The sequence below is a fragment of the Astyanax mexicanus genome, chromosome 3 (genome assembly GCF_023375975.1).
Source record: "Astyanax mexicanus isolate ESR-SI-001 chromosome 3, AstMex3_surface, whole genome shotgun sequence".
In the NCBI taxonomy this organism is placed as follows: domain Eukaryota; kingdom Metazoa; phylum Chordata; class Actinopteri; order Characiformes; family Acestrorhamphidae; genus Astyanax; species Astyanax mexicanus.
In genome coordinates, this window is record NC_064410.1 from 17,975,798 (window position 1) to 17,995,594 (window position 19,797).

The 19,797-nt window shown below is 37.4% G+C and overlaps 1 protein-coding gene across 6 annotated transcripts in view; it reads right to left on the bottom strand.

Moving 5' to 3' along the window:
- Positions 1 to 19,797, bottom strand: part of mast1b (microtubule associated serine/threonine kinase 1b) — a 66,434-nt gene that overhangs the window by 15,102 nt on the left and 31,535 nt on the right. For all 6 annotated transcript variants that reach the window (XM_049476140.1, XM_049476139.1, XM_049476142.1 and 3 more), the window contains 13 exons: positions 17,904 to 17,992; positions 16,788 to 16,863; positions 16,208 to 16,277; positions 12,399 to 12,559; positions 11,983 to 12,058; positions 11,669 to 11,878; positions 9,823 to 9,924; positions 9,110 to 9,242; positions 8,934 to 9,001; positions 7,795 to 7,871; positions 6,843 to 7,051; positions 3,973 to 4,111; positions 312 to 444 (listed from right to left, as the gene is read on the bottom strand). In XM_049476140.1, the coding sequence (XP_049332097.1) occupies positions 312 to 444; positions 3,973 to 4,111; positions 6,843 to 7,051; positions 7,795 to 7,871; positions 8,934 to 9,001; positions 9,110 to 9,242; positions 9,823 to 9,924; positions 11,669 to 11,878; positions 11,983 to 12,058; positions 12,399 to 12,559; positions 16,208 to 16,277; positions 16,788 to 16,863; positions 17,904 to 17,992 (1,543 nt within the window). The remainder of the gene's footprint in view (positions 1 to 311; positions 445 to 3,972; positions 4,112 to 6,842; positions 7,052 to 7,794; positions 7,872 to 8,933; positions 9,002 to 9,109; positions 9,243 to 9,822; positions 9,925 to 11,668; positions 11,879 to 11,982; positions 12,059 to 12,398; positions 12,560 to 16,207; positions 16,278 to 16,787; positions 16,864 to 17,903; positions 17,993 to 19,797) is intronic.

Genomic DNA, 19,797 nt, shown 5'->3' on the forward strand with positions numbered 1-19,797 from the left:
TTGTAATTATAATAAAAATTATTCTAATTCAGTGAAACGGTTTCTCCATTATTCTAATTCAATAAAACAACAGTGTCACAGTTAAATGGCCTAAATGGGCCTTTTGGAAAGCTCAGCTGAGCAAATTTCTTTCCAGGTAACGAGTTCTGTGATTAGTCTAGGACAGGTGTGGTGAACACCTGATTTGCTTTCTGCACAAAAAATGCATTCAAAGAATTTCATGATTGCACTATTTCAAATTATTCTAATTCGTTGACCAGCACCTGTACATACGGCCAAATGAACTGCCCTGAAATCTATACTGTATTTACCTGCTTGTCCAGGAACTCTCTGGTGTCCTTCTCAATGTGGCCTTCATACAGGTTTGTAGTGAGACTCATCAGACCCATTTTAGACAAGCCAAAATCAGTCAGCTTTATGTGGCCCATAGATGTGATCAGCAGACTGTAAGAGATGTGGAGAAACAATATGTATCATATATTTGATATACACTACATATTATAATCTGTTTTAATATATATTTATCAATTATTTATCCAGTTATTTAGCTCATCTGAACTTTAATCCAGAGATTAACCCACATTACGATCTGTGGTTCACATCTACCGCAGTTGTCTATTGCAGCTATTTATGATAGCCTGTTCTGCAGCACTATGTATAATCAGATTCTGTGGAAATGAGGGTAAAAATTCAATTAACCTTTATCAGAAATAAATGACAATCCAACAGGGGTATTAGAGATTCTATGAGGCAAACTGTCAGCTGTGATGCTGTATGTTAATTACATAACTGACATCGTTTCTGCTTCACCGGTCAAGCAGTAATGCTGCAGGTAGACAAAATGCTGTTTGTGACATCAGTGTACATTTAAACATAAGTTTATCTATACAGATATGTAGAGATTTAAATATAGTTTTAATGAAGTTAAATGATGAATTTCAAAGATAATCACAGAAGTATATATATATATATATATATATATATATATATATATATATATATATATATATATATATATATATTAGGGCTGGGACTTTAGTGCGTTAATTTCGATTAATTAACTACTCAAATACCGACGCATTAAAAAAAATAACGCATTTTAACGGCACACTATAATATAGATACGTGATTCTGGATTAGAACAGTGGAGAGTGGCATTCAGAAGAAGGGATTTCACCTGTGGGGGCAGCGCTAATGCCTGGCGGAATCAGCCGGAGGGAAACAGAAGAAGAAGAACCACAGTAAACATTAGCGACATGAGCGAAGAAGCTGATGAGAACGCTTTAGTTGGCCCTGTGCAGGGGAAGTTTTGTTTTAAAACAAAGACGGATGGGAGTGTTGACAAGAGCGTGGTTGTGTGCTGATTATGCTACAAAGAATTCGCGTATCACTGCAGCGTATCGAGCCTTAAATATCACCTCAATGCAAAACATGTAGCAGCTAGTGCGGCCGGGCAGGGTAAGCAAGACCACAACGGAGAAAATGACCAGCTTACTGGGCTGCTCTCGACTGCAGACCCATTGCAGTGGTAGAAGATAAGGGGCTGAAAGGGTACTTCAGATTGTGTTGTCTGACACTACGTATGAGCTGCCATGCAGAAAAACAGTGATAAAAAGAGTTGGACTGAAATGGATTCTCTCTTTATTTTTTTGTAATAATTTAACTGTTGATAAATACACAAAGTCTGTAATAGCCATTGAAGCAACAGACATGTTTTCTAATAGTCAGGGGTTACATTGTTCTGAATGTACTTGAAAGTATTGTGTTTAACAAAAAAGGTCTACCTATGCCTATGAAGCTACCTGAGTTTCTGAAATTTACTTTCCTAAATATGCTGAACATTATGGCAAAATTAGCACTGGCCTGTTGATCTTGGTTTTGAAATAAATAAACAATATTTGTTGATTAAGCTTATGTATTGTCATTCAAAATCCATGTGGAAAAATTACTTCTCACTGTTTTCAAGCCAAATATTTATATGCGATTAATTTCGATTAATTAATTTTAAAACCTGTAGTTAATTCGATTATAAATTTTAATCGAGTCCCACCCCTAATATATATATACATATACACACACACACACACACACACACACATATACACATACTAAATTATTATACATACATACACACAAACAAAAATACAAAATAATAAAAATCTGAATCTAGAAAATTACGATTAGAGGAGGCATGGTTCCCCAGTATGTAGGTGTTGTGGATACTGTAAATTTATACCACAATATATTTCTTAATTTTGGTTGATTTGTTATCATTTTGATATCGATATGAACAGTAAAAAAACACTGCCTGTGGTGTACATCATTACACTGCCAGGCTATGGAAGCCTATAGTTTTCTGCTGTTTCTGCTTGACTTGAATGCGGTAAACTGATGAAAACCCCATGTAATGAAGATCAGTCAATTAACAGATGCTGTAACTACTGTATATCTTTTACATCACTAGACCAATTTATTATAGCTCCACCTTTATTACCTTTATAACTACTAGGTTATTTTCAGATGATTATAGGCTACTTAAATGCGCTATAGTGCCAGAAGTATCTGCTGCCCTGCATTGTGTTTGGTAACGTGAGGTTTGGATTTATCTGCTCGGTCATGGAAGCCCATTCCATGAATCTCTACGCGCTGCTGTTGTTCAGCTAATCTAAAGCTACATAAAGGTTGGAGGTCTGTAATGATTGACTGCAGAAAGTTGGAGACCTTTGCACAATACGCTCCTCAGCATCTGCTGACCCTGCTCTGTTATTTTACACTGACAGAGCGAGTTGCTTTCATTTCCAGTCGCTTCCGGTTTTAAATAATATTACTGACAGTTGACTGTGGAATATTTAGTAGTAAAAGAAAATCATGACTGGACTTGTTGCACAGGTGCTGCATCATGGGACCACACTGGAATTCGCTGAGCTCCTGAGAGTGACCCATTCTTTCACTAATGTGTGTAGAAGCACTCTGCATGCCCAATGCTTGCTTTTAAATGCCTGTGAAGTTTCATTAAATATTTGGGTGGATGAGCGAACACAAAATAGTGTATGTCTTATAGAGTAAAGAGTTGATGTAATAATAACATGTACCAGTCCTGCTTAAAACACTTAAAACGAGATGCAGTGACCATATTTTGATCAACAGTTTATTTATTATTTATAAGTCCAAATAAAATTTAGAACATTGAATGCTCTGTATTGTACAAGTATAAGTCCTTGTATTATGAAGACAATAGCAGATTAGCTCACTGGTGATACTAACTGTCTTTCTGAGCTGAATTAATCACTGTTTTAAAGATTGATGTCTTTGTGCTGGTTAGAATGTGTAGGTTGTGTGGTTTGATATAATTTGTGAATATAGTTTGGTTGAGAGCAGCTTTCAGCTTAACGCTAGCTGAGGTCAACAGACTGCTGGTGTCATTGGAGATGGTTAGTGTCTGGTGGTGCTAACTGTTATTCTGAAATGAAATATTCACTTAATAATGTTACTGTGCTGAGGTTCTGCTGTTTGATATGATGTTTGTATTAGTCTTCAGTTATTAATGTCAAAACACAAGCATGTAGTTTACCGGCTTAATGTGACCCTCAAAAAGAAAAATCGCCATTATTAAAATTTCAAATACAGATATTGAATTGTCCAGCCCTAGTTGACAGGAAATTAATAACAAATAAGTAAAAGGTAATATTGCACCTAGTGATGGTAAACAGATTATGCTATACTTACAATTAGGATAAAGAACAATAATAATAATTAATAATAATGAAAGAAAGTAACTTTCTTTGAAAATTGTTTGAAATTATGTCTTAAATCTTTCTGTAAAGCACTATGGACTGCATCTACGTGTTGAAGGTGCAACACAAACTTTCCTTGCTTTAGTTAATAGAGAATTAAATTAAATGTCACACATTAACACTACCGGTCACTGGTCCTGAGTACATGCTCACAACATATTGGCTGGGCAGGTCTTACTTGTCAGGTTTGAGGTCACGATGCACCACCCCGTAGTTGTGGATGTACTCCAGAGCGAGAACCGTCTCAGCGAAGTACATGCGAGCCATCTCCACAGGCAGTGCTCCAATGTGCTTCAGCAGTGTTGCACAGTCTCCTCCTAACAGCACAAAAACATCACAACAGCTATAGTTTAGCCTGCATACCTGCAAACTGCAATTTACAAGGCCAATTAACCAAACCCACTCACTAGTATCACTAGTGATGCCCCAACACACCAGGAGGGTGAAGACTAGCTCATGCTTCTTCCGATACAGCCACCGCTTCTTTTTTTAAACTGCTGCCAATGCAGCATCACAGCGACTCAGTTCTGATACATCAGCTCACAGATGCCCTTTGCTGCGGACATCACCCTAGAAGTGATGTGGAGAGAGAGCGCCATCTACCCACTCGGAGGGCTCCCTCTGAGAGCCAACAGCTTGATGGCAAAGCTGCATGAGCGGGGGTTCGAACCTGCGACCTCCCGCTCATAGTGGCAGAGCTTTAGACCGCTGGACCACTCGACGCCCACAGCAATAGGTTTGTAAAAGAGTTTATTAAATGTATTAAAGTGGTTCCTTTACGAGATACAAACTAAAGTACGAAAGCTGTCAGGGTAACCTAAGGATGAAAACAAGACACGTTTTCTCTGTTTAGCAATGCTAATACTGTTAGCAACCAATTCAAGCTAGTAATAGTTGTTAGTACACATTTCTTATTAGCAACACAGTATTGCTGTTAAAATAGGCCTGCAACTTATATTTAATCTCATTAATATTTTTCTGATTAGTACGCAATTATTTGTCATGATCTTTGCATCCTGTGGGCGTGGCTTCTGTTACAATACACACTTGCTCACATCTGCACACCTCTAAATGCTACCCTGTTGTTCAGTCACATGATTTAACATAACTAGTTGATAAAAATCAAATAAACCATTAAATACAAAAATTTAATTTAAGATTTATAACTTAATACAATGGTTTATTATAATAATCCCTGACACCACAAGAAAAAAGAATTAAAATTAAATAAAATAATACAAATTAAAGTGCAAGCAATCTTACAAATAAATATGCAAATATATATATCCAAATAGCAGCCTCTGCTCTACAGTATATAGTTAGAATATTAAGTAGCAGAATTGTAAACATTTTAAAGACTATGTAACATAGTTTATCACAGACTAAGACTTTTACCTTTTGTTATGAAATTTAAACAGACTGTACAACTTAGTGTAGTGCATTGCAGTTACAACTTAACAATAAATCGACAATAAACTTTAGAGTCAACAATTTTTTTTATCAACACTGTCATTTAGGTCAACTAATTGTTGCAGCCCTATTTAGGAACAAAACCTAGTATCCCCAAATCTGTAGTTTTTTACTGTTTAAGATAATTAAATTCTTAAGATGAATGCTTCACATAAAAAAATCCTTAAAAAAGACAGAGACATGCTCTTCAGGACAGCTGGCTTTTGTCTGAGAAGACGTTTTTCATGTTTAAAGGTGCAAAGTATTTATTTAAGTTAAGATCAAAACCAGAACCTCAGGCACATGCTGCACATCTGTCCCCACAGTCATAAAGCCATCACTTTTCTCTTAAGGAAGTGAAAAACGTACTTTAAGGCTTTTAGAACTCTCTTTTGTCTCTTAAGCGTGGCACAGATGGAGGCTAACATTACTGCCACGCCCTATCCACCCCCGTTACCGTCCCCTCAGTAAAATCTTAAAGAAAAGAAGCCAGCAGGTGCACTGCAACGGCTGTTTTGTTATTTTTGCTCTGTCATAAAACGTTTGACATCTGTTTAAGCTGCTATAGAAAGAATCAGCCTATTCTCTTATTTAGCTCTAGGGAACACAATAAACAGTGTTTTAAAAAGTAGCTACATCCTTTAAACTTTTCAACATTATTATACATTACACCTACAAACTTAACAAAATGTATTTTTGACGGATTTTATGTGATAGCAGAACAAGCAAGTTATTGTTAAATGAAAAACAAAACAAAAAAACAATACATACCACTACAAAAGCGGTGTGCATTAGTATCTAGCATCATTCTGCATTCAAAATCAATACTTTGCCTTTGGGGTTTGTCTCTACCAGCTTTGCGCATCTAGAGACTGAGATTTGTGTCCTTTCTTCTTTAAAAAACAGCTCAAGCTCAGTTAGGTTGGATGGAGAGCGTCTGCAAAAACAGCAGTTTTCATGTCTTGCCACAGAAGCTCAATGTGATTTAGGTAAGGACTTTGACTGGGCCATTTTAACACATGAATATTCTTAGATCTAAACTATTCCACTGTAGCTCTTTTGCAGCCTTCAACAGGTTTTCTTCCAGGAATGTCCTGAATTTAGTTACACCCATCTTCCCATCAACTCTGACCAGCTTCTCTGTCACTCTTGAAGAAAAGCATCTTTACAGCATGATGCTGCCACCACCATGTTTCACAGTGGAGATGGTGAGTGTAGGATGTTAAGCAGTGTTAGTTTTTAGGCTAAAATTTCAACTTTGGCCTCATCTGACAACTTTATTGCTAAGCTTTCTGCTCTGTTTTGTGGTTTTCATGATGCTGTTTGTTCACTGATCTTCTCAATCAAACATCTGAATAGGGGGCTGAATACAAACGCACACCTCACTTTTTTAGATATTTATTTATTCTATTTTTTTATCTATACATTTTTTAAACTATGTATAATTTTCTTTTCATGTCCCAGTTATATAATGCTTTGTGTTGGGCTATCACAAAATAAAGTTTGTGGGTGTAATGTGAAAAAAGTGGATGAGAAATGTATATATACATTATGAAAGAAAAGTGTATGTGTGTGTATGTATTTATTACTATTTTGTACCTTCCACATACTCCATAACCATGCAGAGGTGTCTGCGTGTCTCAAAGGAGCAGAACATGCTGACCACGAACGGGTTTTCTGCGAAAGTGAGGATGTCTCTCTCCACAAACGCCTGCTGGATCTGATTCCTCAGGATCAGGTTCTGCTTGTTGATTTTCTTCATAGCAAAACGCTGACGTGTCTCCAGGTGACGGACCAAGTATACCGCTCTGAGCACAATAACAACCGTTTAAATTTATTATTTTAAGTCTGGTTACTTCTCTGCACAACGTATAAAGAGAAGAGAAACCTACAAACACATGACCCAGGCAGTATTTCACCGATACGATACTAAACGATGCTACAGTGATATTGGTGCCGATACTGGCACTTACACATGGTACCATGTAGCAATTACTGAAACACCACTTAATTATGCTTTCCTTTTTGCACGTGTTTCAATACTGTGGTAATTTATATATTTTTCATAACTGTTCAAATGTTCAAATGTGCTGTTACTCAATCAGTAAATGCTGTTCTTTCAAGATTATCTTATGTTTTGGGATACAGAAACACTGCAGTTACAAAACAAAAACATGAAAAAGCAAAACTATAAATTTTAAGACCTTTATGCACCTATTAATTAGTTAAGTTAGATCTGGTATCAGTGTTCAGTATCGGCAGATACAGTAAGGTAATATCTGTCATCGGTATCAGAACATAAAAATCCCTACAGCTTGACTCAAAGTAACACAAACATTTGCACTGAAAAAATAATAAGAGCAGTGAAGTTTGAACTTGCCACATTTTCTTGAAAAACTGACAACTGAATAACGTAAATTGTTACCCTAAAAAATAATTATTATAAAATAAAAAATAAATATATATAAACCTAATTATTCAATGAAACAAAATAATAATAAAATAAATAAATAGAAAGTACAAGGTGTGTGTGAGAGGAGTCGTGTCTCACCCGTAGGCGCCGTTGCTGATGAGTTTGATGGTCTGGAAGTCGGCTTCACCCGGAGGCTTCATGACTCTCATCTTCCCCTGACAAAAAACAAAGAAGACTCATTTTAAACAAATCTGCTGCAGCTGTATACTCTATACTGTGTGATTTATATACAAAAATATACTACTAAGATACACCCCCCCCCCCCCCACCTTCATCACTTCTTCTCTAAACTGAGATTTCTTAGTCTGTTTACTTCAGAAGTGTTAGTAGTAGTACAGCAGTGTCCTCAAACTAAGATAATGCAGCTAAATATAACTTCCGGCGCTGTCAGAACTCAAAATGAACATAAAAAAAAAAAGATGCAACAGCTTTATTCAGATTTCAGAGACAATATTTTATATCAAATGCAACTGAAGACTGGGCTAAGAAGCCTGGAAGCAAGAACGTCTTGAGACCAATTTCATAAAATAAAAGACATACACAAAGAAAGTCATTAGAATATTTGTAAAGGCAACTGCAAAAAAGTATGTTCATCACCATGCATTTAAAAGTTCTCTTAGGATTTTAATAAGACCCTCCTCTGCTGTTTTCTTATTTAAGAAATTGAAGATATTTATAGCACTTTTTATGTTGCATTTCACAGTGTATTTTCAATGCTCATTGATGCTCATGATTATTTAGGTGGTGGGTCATTATTCTCAGCACTGCCTGCAGTAATTAACACTGATTATCATGGTGGTGGTTTATGAGATATTAGTGTGTGTTGTGCTGGTAGAACTTAAACTTTCTCTGTAGTCATATGGGATGCTTCTTGTCCCAAGCATTTATGAATATGTATGCTGGCTTTAGTCATAGAAAGTTTGTAGGTGTCATGCAGCCGTATAAACCCTTTTTCTTTTTTGTGAGTGAGAGTAAATTGAGAGTTTAATGAAAGTATTTTTTAGAAAGCACTCACAACAAGGGTTCTTTAAGTAATGCCACAGAAAAACCTTTTTAGTTCCACTTTTGCATATAAAGAACCTTTTAAACATGTATGAAAATAATATAAAGGTTCTTTTCCAATGTAAACATGAGAGGATCTTTTCATTTTTTTCAAGGAACTTATCCAGTGCAGAAGACTGCAGTACATGTGAAACATGGCATCTGTGTGACCATACCTCTGTAGAGTCATCAGTCTCAGGCGTGAGAGGACCCTCGCTGTCATAACTGTCCAGGTTGACTATTTCTACAAGATAAAAGGTCAGGAAGTGAGAGGTCATACACAGTCTGATTGAGACATTAACTGCATTACAGGTACTGGTCACAATTTTAGAAGCACTTCTTTCTCCCTCACCCTCCAAAGGGTCTTTGGTCAGGCCGAGCTGGCTGATGATGTAGCGAGGGATGTCTGTTTTCATTAAGTGTCCCTCTTTGGCGTGGTCCTCAGCCGCCTCCAGCAAGTGGTAGAACTCCTCTGGGTTAAACTCCTGAAGAAGAGACGGGGGACACACTTCAGCGTGACACACATCCTGTTCAGATCAACAGGCTCTGACTGCAGTAAATTACTCCCCAGACCGGAGAAGCTCTCAGGGTTTAGATATGCCGTGTACAGCGGCTTTCATTCTAATTTGTTTTCAGCGAACATAATTGGGCGTATGGGGAACACCGATAGAAAATGGGGATTATGGATTTTCCATTTAGTTTAATGCCATAGTTGGACAGAGAGGCTTAAAACTTTAAATTATGCCCCTCTGCTAAGGACCGCCGACATGACTCAGAGGGGACTGCTGCTTCAGTAAGGTGTGCCGAGAGATGTAACGTGCTCACAGGGCAAATAGGACTTTCAATATAAATGCAAATGTAATCACAGTCTGGTTCCTCCGCCTGCCTCTGTCTATCTCCGGCGGCTCAGTGGCTGTTTTTGCACAGTAACCCAAAGTGCATAAAGCAGCTGTTCACAAGTTTGGAACAGGAGAGGAAATTAGATTTGCAGTGTAACATGATTCAGCTTTCAGACCAAAGTGAATGAATCACAGAAAAGAATAGAAGAAATAAAACAAGTCTCACCAGACACTCTAAGAGACGTGCAGGGCGAGAGATGATGATGAGGAGCTTCTTCACCAGCTCTATAACAAAAGTCATCTCAGAACTCTCTGACCTCTCGTATGCCTGAGAAAAGAGGGGGGGCAAAAAAAAAAGTATTCAGAAGCATGATCTCCTGTTTACCCCTTCCACAACTTAATAAACAGAGAGGGGGAGAGAGGAAGTGATGAGGTAGAAGAGGAAGCTAAAAAGGCAAGAAGAAAAGGATGACACATAAAACTGCAGGGTAAGAGATAAGAAAGAGAGATAGAGAGATAGAGAGAGAGAGAGAGAGAGAGAGAGAAAGAGAGCGAGAGAGAGAGAAAAAAATTAGAGTATCAAGGAAAATGATAGGCAGTCACACAAATGAATAGATGGATGGATGGATAAATGGATGGATTGACACAAACACACACACACTGTATTTGATTAAAGATTCAATGCAACTGTGCTGCTGATCTATCAGCAATCTATCAGCATACAGTGGGTATGGAAAGTATTCAGACCCCTTTACATTTTTCACTCTGTCTTTAATTGTACCCATCAGCTAAAATTAAAAAAAGGTAATTTTATTTCTCATTAATGTAAACTCTGCAATCCATCTTGACAGAAAAAAAAAACAGAAATGTAGAATTTTTTGAAAATAAAAAAAAGCTTCAGAAAAACAATGTGACTATACTTAAAACCGACCTAAACCCAACTGAGCATCTCTAAAGAGACCTGAAAATGTCTGTCCACCAACGTTTACCATCCAACCTGACGGAACTGGAGAGGATCGGCAGGGAAGAATGGAAGAGGATCCCCAAATTCAGGTGTAAAAAATGCTGCATCAATTACAAGAAGACTTGGCTGTAGGAGCTCCAAAGGGTGCTTCTACTCAATACTGAGCAAAGGGTCTAAAGCAGGGGTATCCAAACTTTTTTTGTTGGGGGCCAGAAGGAGAAATATATTTGAAGTCACGGGCCACACTCCGTAATAAAACAAATAATGCAATATATCACTTTAAATAATACTTTTTTCCTGATTATTTCATTTACACACCATTTTACTTAACTAACTATCTTCATCTTTGTCAGTGTTGTGTAAACTAAGATTTTTCAAATTGAAGTTTAATTTCATGATTTCTCTTAATAATAAACTCCTTAATTATGGCAACTTTTTTTTCTGCGCTAGAAATGCACACACTCTCCACTTTTAGACTCTTTGCCACGTTTTTCTGTGCTAGAAATGCGCGCCCTCTCCGCTTTTAGAGTCTTTGGCCTGTTTTTCGGCGCTAGAAATGCGCACCCTCTCTGCTTTTAGAATCTTTGGCCCGTTTCTGACACCTAGCGTTCAAACTTTGAATCTCAGATTATAAAAACCTGCTTAACAGCGGGCCAACTTTCATTCTATTTCTAAAATACCTCGCGGGCCGCTCCAAAAAAGGAAACGGGCCGCAAAATGGCCCGCGGGCCGTAGTTTGGGCACCCCTGGTCTAAATACTTATGACCATGTGATATTTTTCTTTTTCTTTTTTAACAATTTTGCAAAAACAAAATCTACCTTTCTGTTTTTTTTCTGTAGAGATTGGGTGCTACATGTAAATGAATTAGATATAAAATGAACTTTTTTGATTTTTGCAAGTGGATGCAATGAAACAAAGAGTGAAAAAATGAAAGGGGTCTGAATACTTTCCATTCATACACTTACATCACACACACACTCCCATCACACACTCCCATCACACACACACACTTCCATCACACACACACACTCCCATCACACACACACACTCACATCACACACACACACACTCCCATCACACACACACATTCCCATCACACACACTCACATCATGCAACAGCTTCTCCAGGTTCTCCTGAAGCTCGTAGAAGTAGACAGTTGTAATGAGGCCTTCCTGTGACTTGGTCAGACAGTCACGGGACAGTTCTATGATCTGGTGATGGATGAAGCTCAGGACTCCGTCAGCCAGAGGAAGCACATTCTCGGGATTGTAGGATTGAACAAACTCCCCCAACCTGCCCTCCATCTGAGCAGTGGCCTAAGAGAATTCAAACAGTAACACCCAAACTGATATCAGAACTTGTGAACAACCAGTAACACACAGAGCCTATACAAGTTAACAAACATCTTTGTTGTTCTTACCTTTGGGAAGCGCTCTTTGTACACATGGTTCATCATCACTATCTCATTATCATAGCAGGATGGAGAACGACCCGGACTGCACAAGAAAGAGAACAAGAAACATTAGCACAGACTGATTCATTAGGCCTATCTGGTTGAATTTAAGCATTCTGTGAATACGTATGACAAAGGGTTGATCATTGAAAATTTGGATGACAAGCTGATATATTGTGGTTGTATAAATACAATTTTAGAAAAAAAATGTCACAGTATAAAAAAACAGAATAAAGAAAAGTATCTAACAGTTATCATAACTAACAGTGGGGTCTAATGACAGAGTACAGCTTCTATCTATCTCCACTACTATCTTGTGATCAGAGCTTAAACACAAAACTAAATTAACCACTTTGTGAGTAACGATACAACATTGGTATTACCTGAGGCTGCGTGAGCGTGGGCGCACGTGCGGTGAGCACCGTCCCCCATCATCGTCCGTGATGCTCTCCGTGCTGCCAAAGTGTTTGGATAAGAAGTGCAGCTCATCCATGGTGGGCTGGAAGGGCAGCTGGTGTAGACGCTCCTGAGAGGAACTGGAAGACTGAGAAAAGAGAGAAAGTGAAAGAGAAAGAGAGAGAGGTTTTCAGTTTATTTGATTTGTTAGCTTAATGCCAACTAGCTATTATTCTTCTACCAGCTTACACACAAACACAACCCACTGTTAACAAATCAGGAGAGAGCAGATTCAGAAATAAAGACGCTCACTCTGACCCCACTCACTGACTTAACCAATCACTTCATTAATTCACTTTCTCATTATTGCTAAGAACAATCTGCTGCAGGTGGAACACTTAAACCACAAAACAAAAGCTGTAAGAGTTAGCTGGGCTCATAAGTGGGAATAAAGTGTGCGTTTGTGTGTAACTTGTAGATGAGATAATCAGGCAGATCCATCAATACAGAATGCAAACAAATAATTAGGGCTGCAGCTAGTTAAGTTGCGTGTGAAGTAGCACCAACCTCTGTTCCCGACTAACCATTGCAGCCTATAAATAATTCAATATGGCTGGAGTGAAACGATCCCTCGAGTAATTTGAGTACCTTGATTACAAAAAATGATGGAGGAATCTGCTCTGCCTCGAGGAATTGTTTATTTAATTGTAAAGATCAAAGCACAATATTTTGAACAGATTACTTTTAATGTAACACAACCTGTTTACCTGTTCCATATTTGACATAATAAAAACACGCATCTTGTGGTCTTCTCAGATTAATAGCTCAAAAAATGCCTCAACTAGGGCTGCAACTAATGATTATTTTGGTAGTCGACTAATCTGATGATTATTTTTTCGATTAGTCCATTATTATTTCGGAGATGTCCTTGATCTCTAAAAATGATAGAAACAGCTGAACATGAGGCATTAAAATGTCTAGATGTCATTTAAACATGGAAAGTGCTAATATTTAGTATTAAATATGTAATCTGTTGTGTTTGAGCATTTTCGGACACACAGTGTGAGAGTGAGCCATTTACCCATCTCCCATAGCGCTTTTGTTCCAGGCACGTTGTGTAACGCAGTACTGTTACAAATTAACGTTTAGTTGACAAGGAAACTTGTGGTCGACACATTTAAATTATCGACACTGTCTATTATATCAACTTATTGTTTAAGCCCTAGCCTCAACACATCAGCATGAACCATACATTTCTAAAAAGAGCTAAAAACTACCGTTTTATAAAAAAACTGCAACGTAATCATTCACAGGAGAGGATCAGTGATTCACCTATTGTAGAAAACTCTCTATAATAAGATCACAGGCTCAAGATCTCTGTCATCGAGTTTCCCCGGGGCTGTGTTTACACCAGCTCAGAGCCTGATATTACTGGTTGAATCTACATTCAACCCATTGTGCAAGTTTCTCGCAGTGTCCAAACACCACACAGTCCGCAAATAAATTCCTTATTATGTATTCAAAGCCTAAACTTATGTTCATAATTTATATGAGAAATAAACATCACTTTGTTAATCTTGTTTTTTTTCTTTTATTTGAAAAAAATATATATATTAGGTACCATGTTTGATCTATTTTCCATAGTTCCATTCATTTCTGATGGTTTAGGTTTTAGCTGTGGTATCATTTCAGTATTGGTATTCAGATATTTTGCAGGTATCATAATCATGATTAATAATTCCAAAAAATTAATGTCTTAATGTGTCTTTAACCAAGCAAAAATGTTTTATCTGAACACTCGATTAATTCAAGAAAATTTCAGTATAATACTCAATTACTAAAATATTCGACAGCTGCAGCCCTAGTGTGGACACTAAATATCAGAACATTCTACATTTAAACATCATCTGGTCATCAAAAAAGCCTTTTAAATTTACAATATCAGATGATTCCCATCATGATGATGACTAAGCTGAAAAATAAACATTAGACTACACAACTACCAAATTAATCAGTAGATGCAGTCATAAATAGTCCTATATCCTAATGAAAAGGGGTTCTTTGACATTTTTAATAAATGAACCAATTGGAAAAAGAGATTTTCCAAATGAGAAAAAGTGGTTCGAACCACTGTCACTCACCACCCTACAATTCCCAAGACAACATTGAGCTGTATAATATTAATTAATTTTAGTCATAAATGTTACAAAATACAGAAAGAACGTTCTTTCTTTAGAAAAGAAGCATTAAAAAAAGCTTAAAGAAGCCCTTTCTACGCATGCAGTCTGAACAAGATGAACCACTTTTAGTTTCTTGTCTGGAGTGAAATCCTTAAGACCCAATTTTCTACCAAATTACTCTCTTATATAGAGCTTTTAATGGATATAAGATCTAATATCAGCAACAAAGTAGTAAATGTGGCTTTGAGCCAAACTGTTTTTATTAAAGAACCCTGGACGAACTCTTTTTGTGTAGCCCGGGCATGACATCAGGCTCAAGATAAAATGATTTTAAGACATTTTATATTTAATACTGAAAGTCTTGGACTTGGACATGCTTTGATTTAATCAGATGCAGTTGCTTGGTCACTAAAACAATTTCTGTTTGTATATCCTGAGTATTCTTGCAGCCCATTGCATCATCTGCAGCTGTGGGAGAAGAAGAGAGGAAATGCTGAGCAACTTCTCCATCCTGCAGCTTTAAACACACTCTTAAAATGAAGGTGCTTCAAATGGTTCTTTCACTGATGCCAAAGCAGAACCACATTTGTATATTAAAGAAGCATGTCTGTAACAGAGATGATGATGGGTTAGGAAGTTTTCTAAATTCTTTACACTCACACAAATCTATATTACAAAGATACTTTTTGCAGAGGTACTCAATAGGTGGACTCTGTTCTGGGTCTGAACCTGAATAAAGTCTCAAAGAGAAAAATAAACTAAAATAACTAAATAAATAAAATTAAATTAACTCTTCACAATCTGAATTGAATGCCAAGAGGATATTTAAATGTGGAAAATTCTGATATTTAGTGAGTAAATATGTTGTATTTGAGCATATTGGAGAGGTCACTGACACTGACCACAGGAAAACATCTAAGCAACTGAAGGCCTCGCTCACATTGGCTAATGTTAAAGTTAATCAGGAAACCACTATACAATATTGGTGTGCATGGCAGGGCTGTAAGAAGAAAGCCACTGCTCTTCAAAAAAAGCATTTCTGCTCATCTGCAGTTTGCTAAAGATCACATGGACAAGCCAGAAGAATATTGAAAGAATGTTTTGTGACATCAAAATTGACCTATAAAATTATTGTAAGTGGACCCATCAGATACATATGAGTACCCCTGTTCATTGCAATCACTCAAAGAACCATTGAAACACATTCATTTGTAAGTGAGGCTGAAGCTGGTGATGAGACCAGATGATGGGAGCATTGTAACACTAACTTTAACATGTATAGGGCAACGTATCTTACATAGCTTCAGTCAGTCAGTCAGTCTCTCTCTCTCTCTCAAAGGCATACTGAGTGTTTAGATATGGATTATGTAACACACTCGTACAGTAGGAAATGGTAAAAGTTCCTGAGAAACCCACTAAAATCAAGTGATGAGGAGAAGTGCAGAGAAAGGCCTAAGTACAGGGTAAGTAAAGGGCAGGGTACCAAAGAGCATGCATGTGGTGTAAACAAGAGTATTGAGAAATCTGTAAAGAAAAATCATGGTCCACAGAGCTAAATGTGTGTGACAGTGTGTTTGTGTGTGCAAGTCTGTTAAGGGGAAAACCAGGATAGGTACCGTTGAGCTGGGTGTGTTGGTGCCATACCCAGAAGAAGGAAGAGAGGCCAGAGACCAACGGCGCCCATCCCTACAGTTAAAGAGAAAGAAAGGAAAAGAGAGAGAGAGCGAGATGAAAACAGCTCAGTCAGCATCACATTACACAGCAATTAACCAGCAGTAAAAGCAGCTGGCTCTGACACAGCCTTCAGAATCAATGTATCCCCAGTGTCAGTTCCAACAGCTACGCTAAACAGCTAAAGCTAACTGCCATGAGAACTAAAACCCTCTCTGCTCCCAGTGTACAATGATTTACTCAGCCATACTGAGAGCTTGAGGGTAAGAGCAAAAACATAGACACGTGCACACATATGTGCACACAAATACACACACACACACACAGACACACACACAAACACATATATATATATATATATATATATATATATATATATATATATATATATATATATATATATGAGCATGTATAACAGATGAGCAACTCCAGACAAATGTTTAAATTCCTTAGTTACTAAAGCTTTTTACTGCAGCCTGCATACTGAATGTGTGTGTGTGTGTGTATGTGGTTGTGTTTCTTTACCGTCTAGAGGAAGCAAAGGAGAAGTGAGCAGGAGTGCTGGGAGAGAAGTTGCGAGGGCTGTCCAGAGGGCTACTTCCTGTGCAGACAGGAAGAGAAACAAACCATGTTTAATTGGAGAGATTTTTTTTAAGCAGAAAGAAAATGCAGATGAGAGACAAATTATTTTTTTAAATAAAAATCAGCCTGCATTGCTTTACTAGTAATAATGTAAGATTTGTTCAAATGTGTCTGTGTATATTCATGTGAAACAAATCATGTGAAAGCTGAGTGAGAGCAAATGCTACAAATTACATTTTAACATATATGATTAATATGAACTAGACATGGACTATTTCAAAATGCCAATGCCAATGCCCCAGTTTAAATTAATACAAATATTTTCAACTAAATGACTAATGAAAAAAAATATTCAGTGGATCAGAACTGGAGCCTTTCTAGAAAAACTTTAATGCTGGTCTGTCCAATCTTAATCCACAAACTGTTGGTGTAGATGCATGTTTTTATTTAAGTCAAGCAGAAACATGTCTGACTAATTGTTTGAAGACTGACCAACTGATTACAAAACTGAATTGGGACAAAATACTGTAGTAAATTGTTTGAAATTGACACCAATAAACCCATAGTTCCTGGTATTTGCTTATTTAGGAATATTTTTGACGTGAAGTATTGTAGAGAATTGTCTTGTGGTATATCACAGAATCATTGTCATACTATTGTTATGGTGGGTAATGTATTGTAATAATATTGTATTGTGAGATTCCCTGTGATTCACACTTCTAATAAACAGGTAAAATTAGGTGGGCTGCATGTTGTTTACCTGACGTTTAAATATGAAATATTGTGAAATTTAGTGAGTAAATGTATAATGTGTAATACAGCCCTTAACTGCCACCAACCCCCCCCCCCCCCCCCTTTGTAATTCTGACCCCAGCAAATTAATTAATCTGCACTGAGGAGTCCAGATATTCACGTTATATAACCTCTTACTCAAACAAAGTTATTTTAAGAAGTAGTTCCTTTGTTCCAGTAGTTCCAACAGATACTGAGTTTATGTTTGGTGTGAGAGTGAGTGCCTGAGAGTATGTATAGATGTGTGTGAAAGTAGAAACCACTTACCAATGTGTCCAGGTAGGGGAGAATGTGGGCGGGGCAAAGTGGGTGATGTTGAGGTGAGAATCAGACTCTTCCTGTTACTGGTGCGGCAGCTGTATCACACACACACACACACACACAAGCAATAGAAAAATAGAGAAAAATACATAATTGTCAGCAATAATATCAGCAACATTGAAAAGTCACATTAAAACACTCATTATCATCATGATCTACAGTCGAACCTGTCAAGGGTAGGGGTGGGCAATATGGCCCTACAATAACGTCACAATTTTTCATGGTATTTTCATGATAACAATACTCTTGGCGATATGACATAACACTGGATTTAAAAAATATCTTAACAGTACAGTACTGCACAATACTAATAATGCATTCCAAATATCTCCATATATCCAGGATTAAAGTAAAATAAATGATACTGTAGATCTAATAGATACATAATGGGAAATGAGCACAAAAAAAAACAGCAAAAAAAATAGTACCCTGATCTGATAATTAGTGGTGTGTGATACAGAATGATATTTTAGGGTATAATAATAATATGCTCACAATATTGAAAAATGTTTGCAATATTATTGTGAACGATACGACGCACACCCCTAATCGAGGGTTGGATATATTAGGCAGCAAGTAAACAGTCAGTTCTTAAAATTAATGTGTTAAAACAGAAAAATGAAAGTGTAAGAACCTGAGACACTCTGATAAGAACCAAACTGTGGGGGCCAGACAACTGGGTCAGAACATTTCCAGTACATCAGGCAGGTCTTCCAGTATGTAGTAGTCAGTACCTACCAAAAGTGTCAAAGGTGTTCGACCACCTCACAATTTACAGGACTTGATCAGAAAAGATCTGCTGCAACGTTAGTCTTGCTATGTCTACAATGGCTGATGGGTGAAGGCATGACAGAAATATATTGCTTTATTAAAGCATCAAAGGCCGGAGTACAGATCACCCTCTGTTAAAGACAGCCCTTCTTCACTGAGATATGGAGCACACACACACACATACACACACACATATCGGCAGAGTTGAGGCTAAGAAGCAGAGAGAGAGATTGAGAAAGAGATTTAAGAGAGTTATATAACATACACTGAAGCTCTGGCACCCTCCATTCTCTTTTCATCCCTTGCATCAAAGAAAAGAAGAAAAGGAGGAATGTTGGCGGTTGTATGCGGCTCTGATAACAATGACTGACGAGCATGTGATCAGTGTGTACAAGAAGGCTTGTGTGTGTGTGTGTGTATGTGCACATCAGACAGAGTGACAGAGACAGGAATTGTGTCTGTACTTAAAAGAAAAAAGGCTTTGTCTAACTCTGTGTAAAACTAAATAGTATTTTTGTCTTCCTGTGTGTGTGTGTGTGTGTGTGTGTGTGTGTGTGTGTGTGTGTGTGTGTGTGTGTGTGTGCGTGTGAGTGGAAGGGGTGATTATACCACCTGCTTCTACCAGAGACCCATTCTACCAACTGCTTACAGCACTTAATCATGCATACCACCACTAGGAATGTGAATCACAGGGTTTATCACAATAATGCTGATATCATGATACTCTATATATCACAAGACAATTCTCTAAGACACTTCACGGCATCTGTGTTACTAAAGAGGATAAAATACTCCTAAATAAACAAATATCAGAAATTTTGGTTTTATTGGTGTCAGTTTCACACAATTTTTCAAACAATTTTCTTTACCACAGGTTTACCCCTATTCATTTACCACACACTACCACCACCCAACACCACATTTCACCAGGTTTTAATTCCCATACATCCATATATATGCTTTCCTATATTCTGATGCCACACAACAGCACCCAACACCAGATTCTATCCAGCACCTCACACTGTACTAGGGATGCACACAAATTCAGACTCGACAGTGACTCAAACCA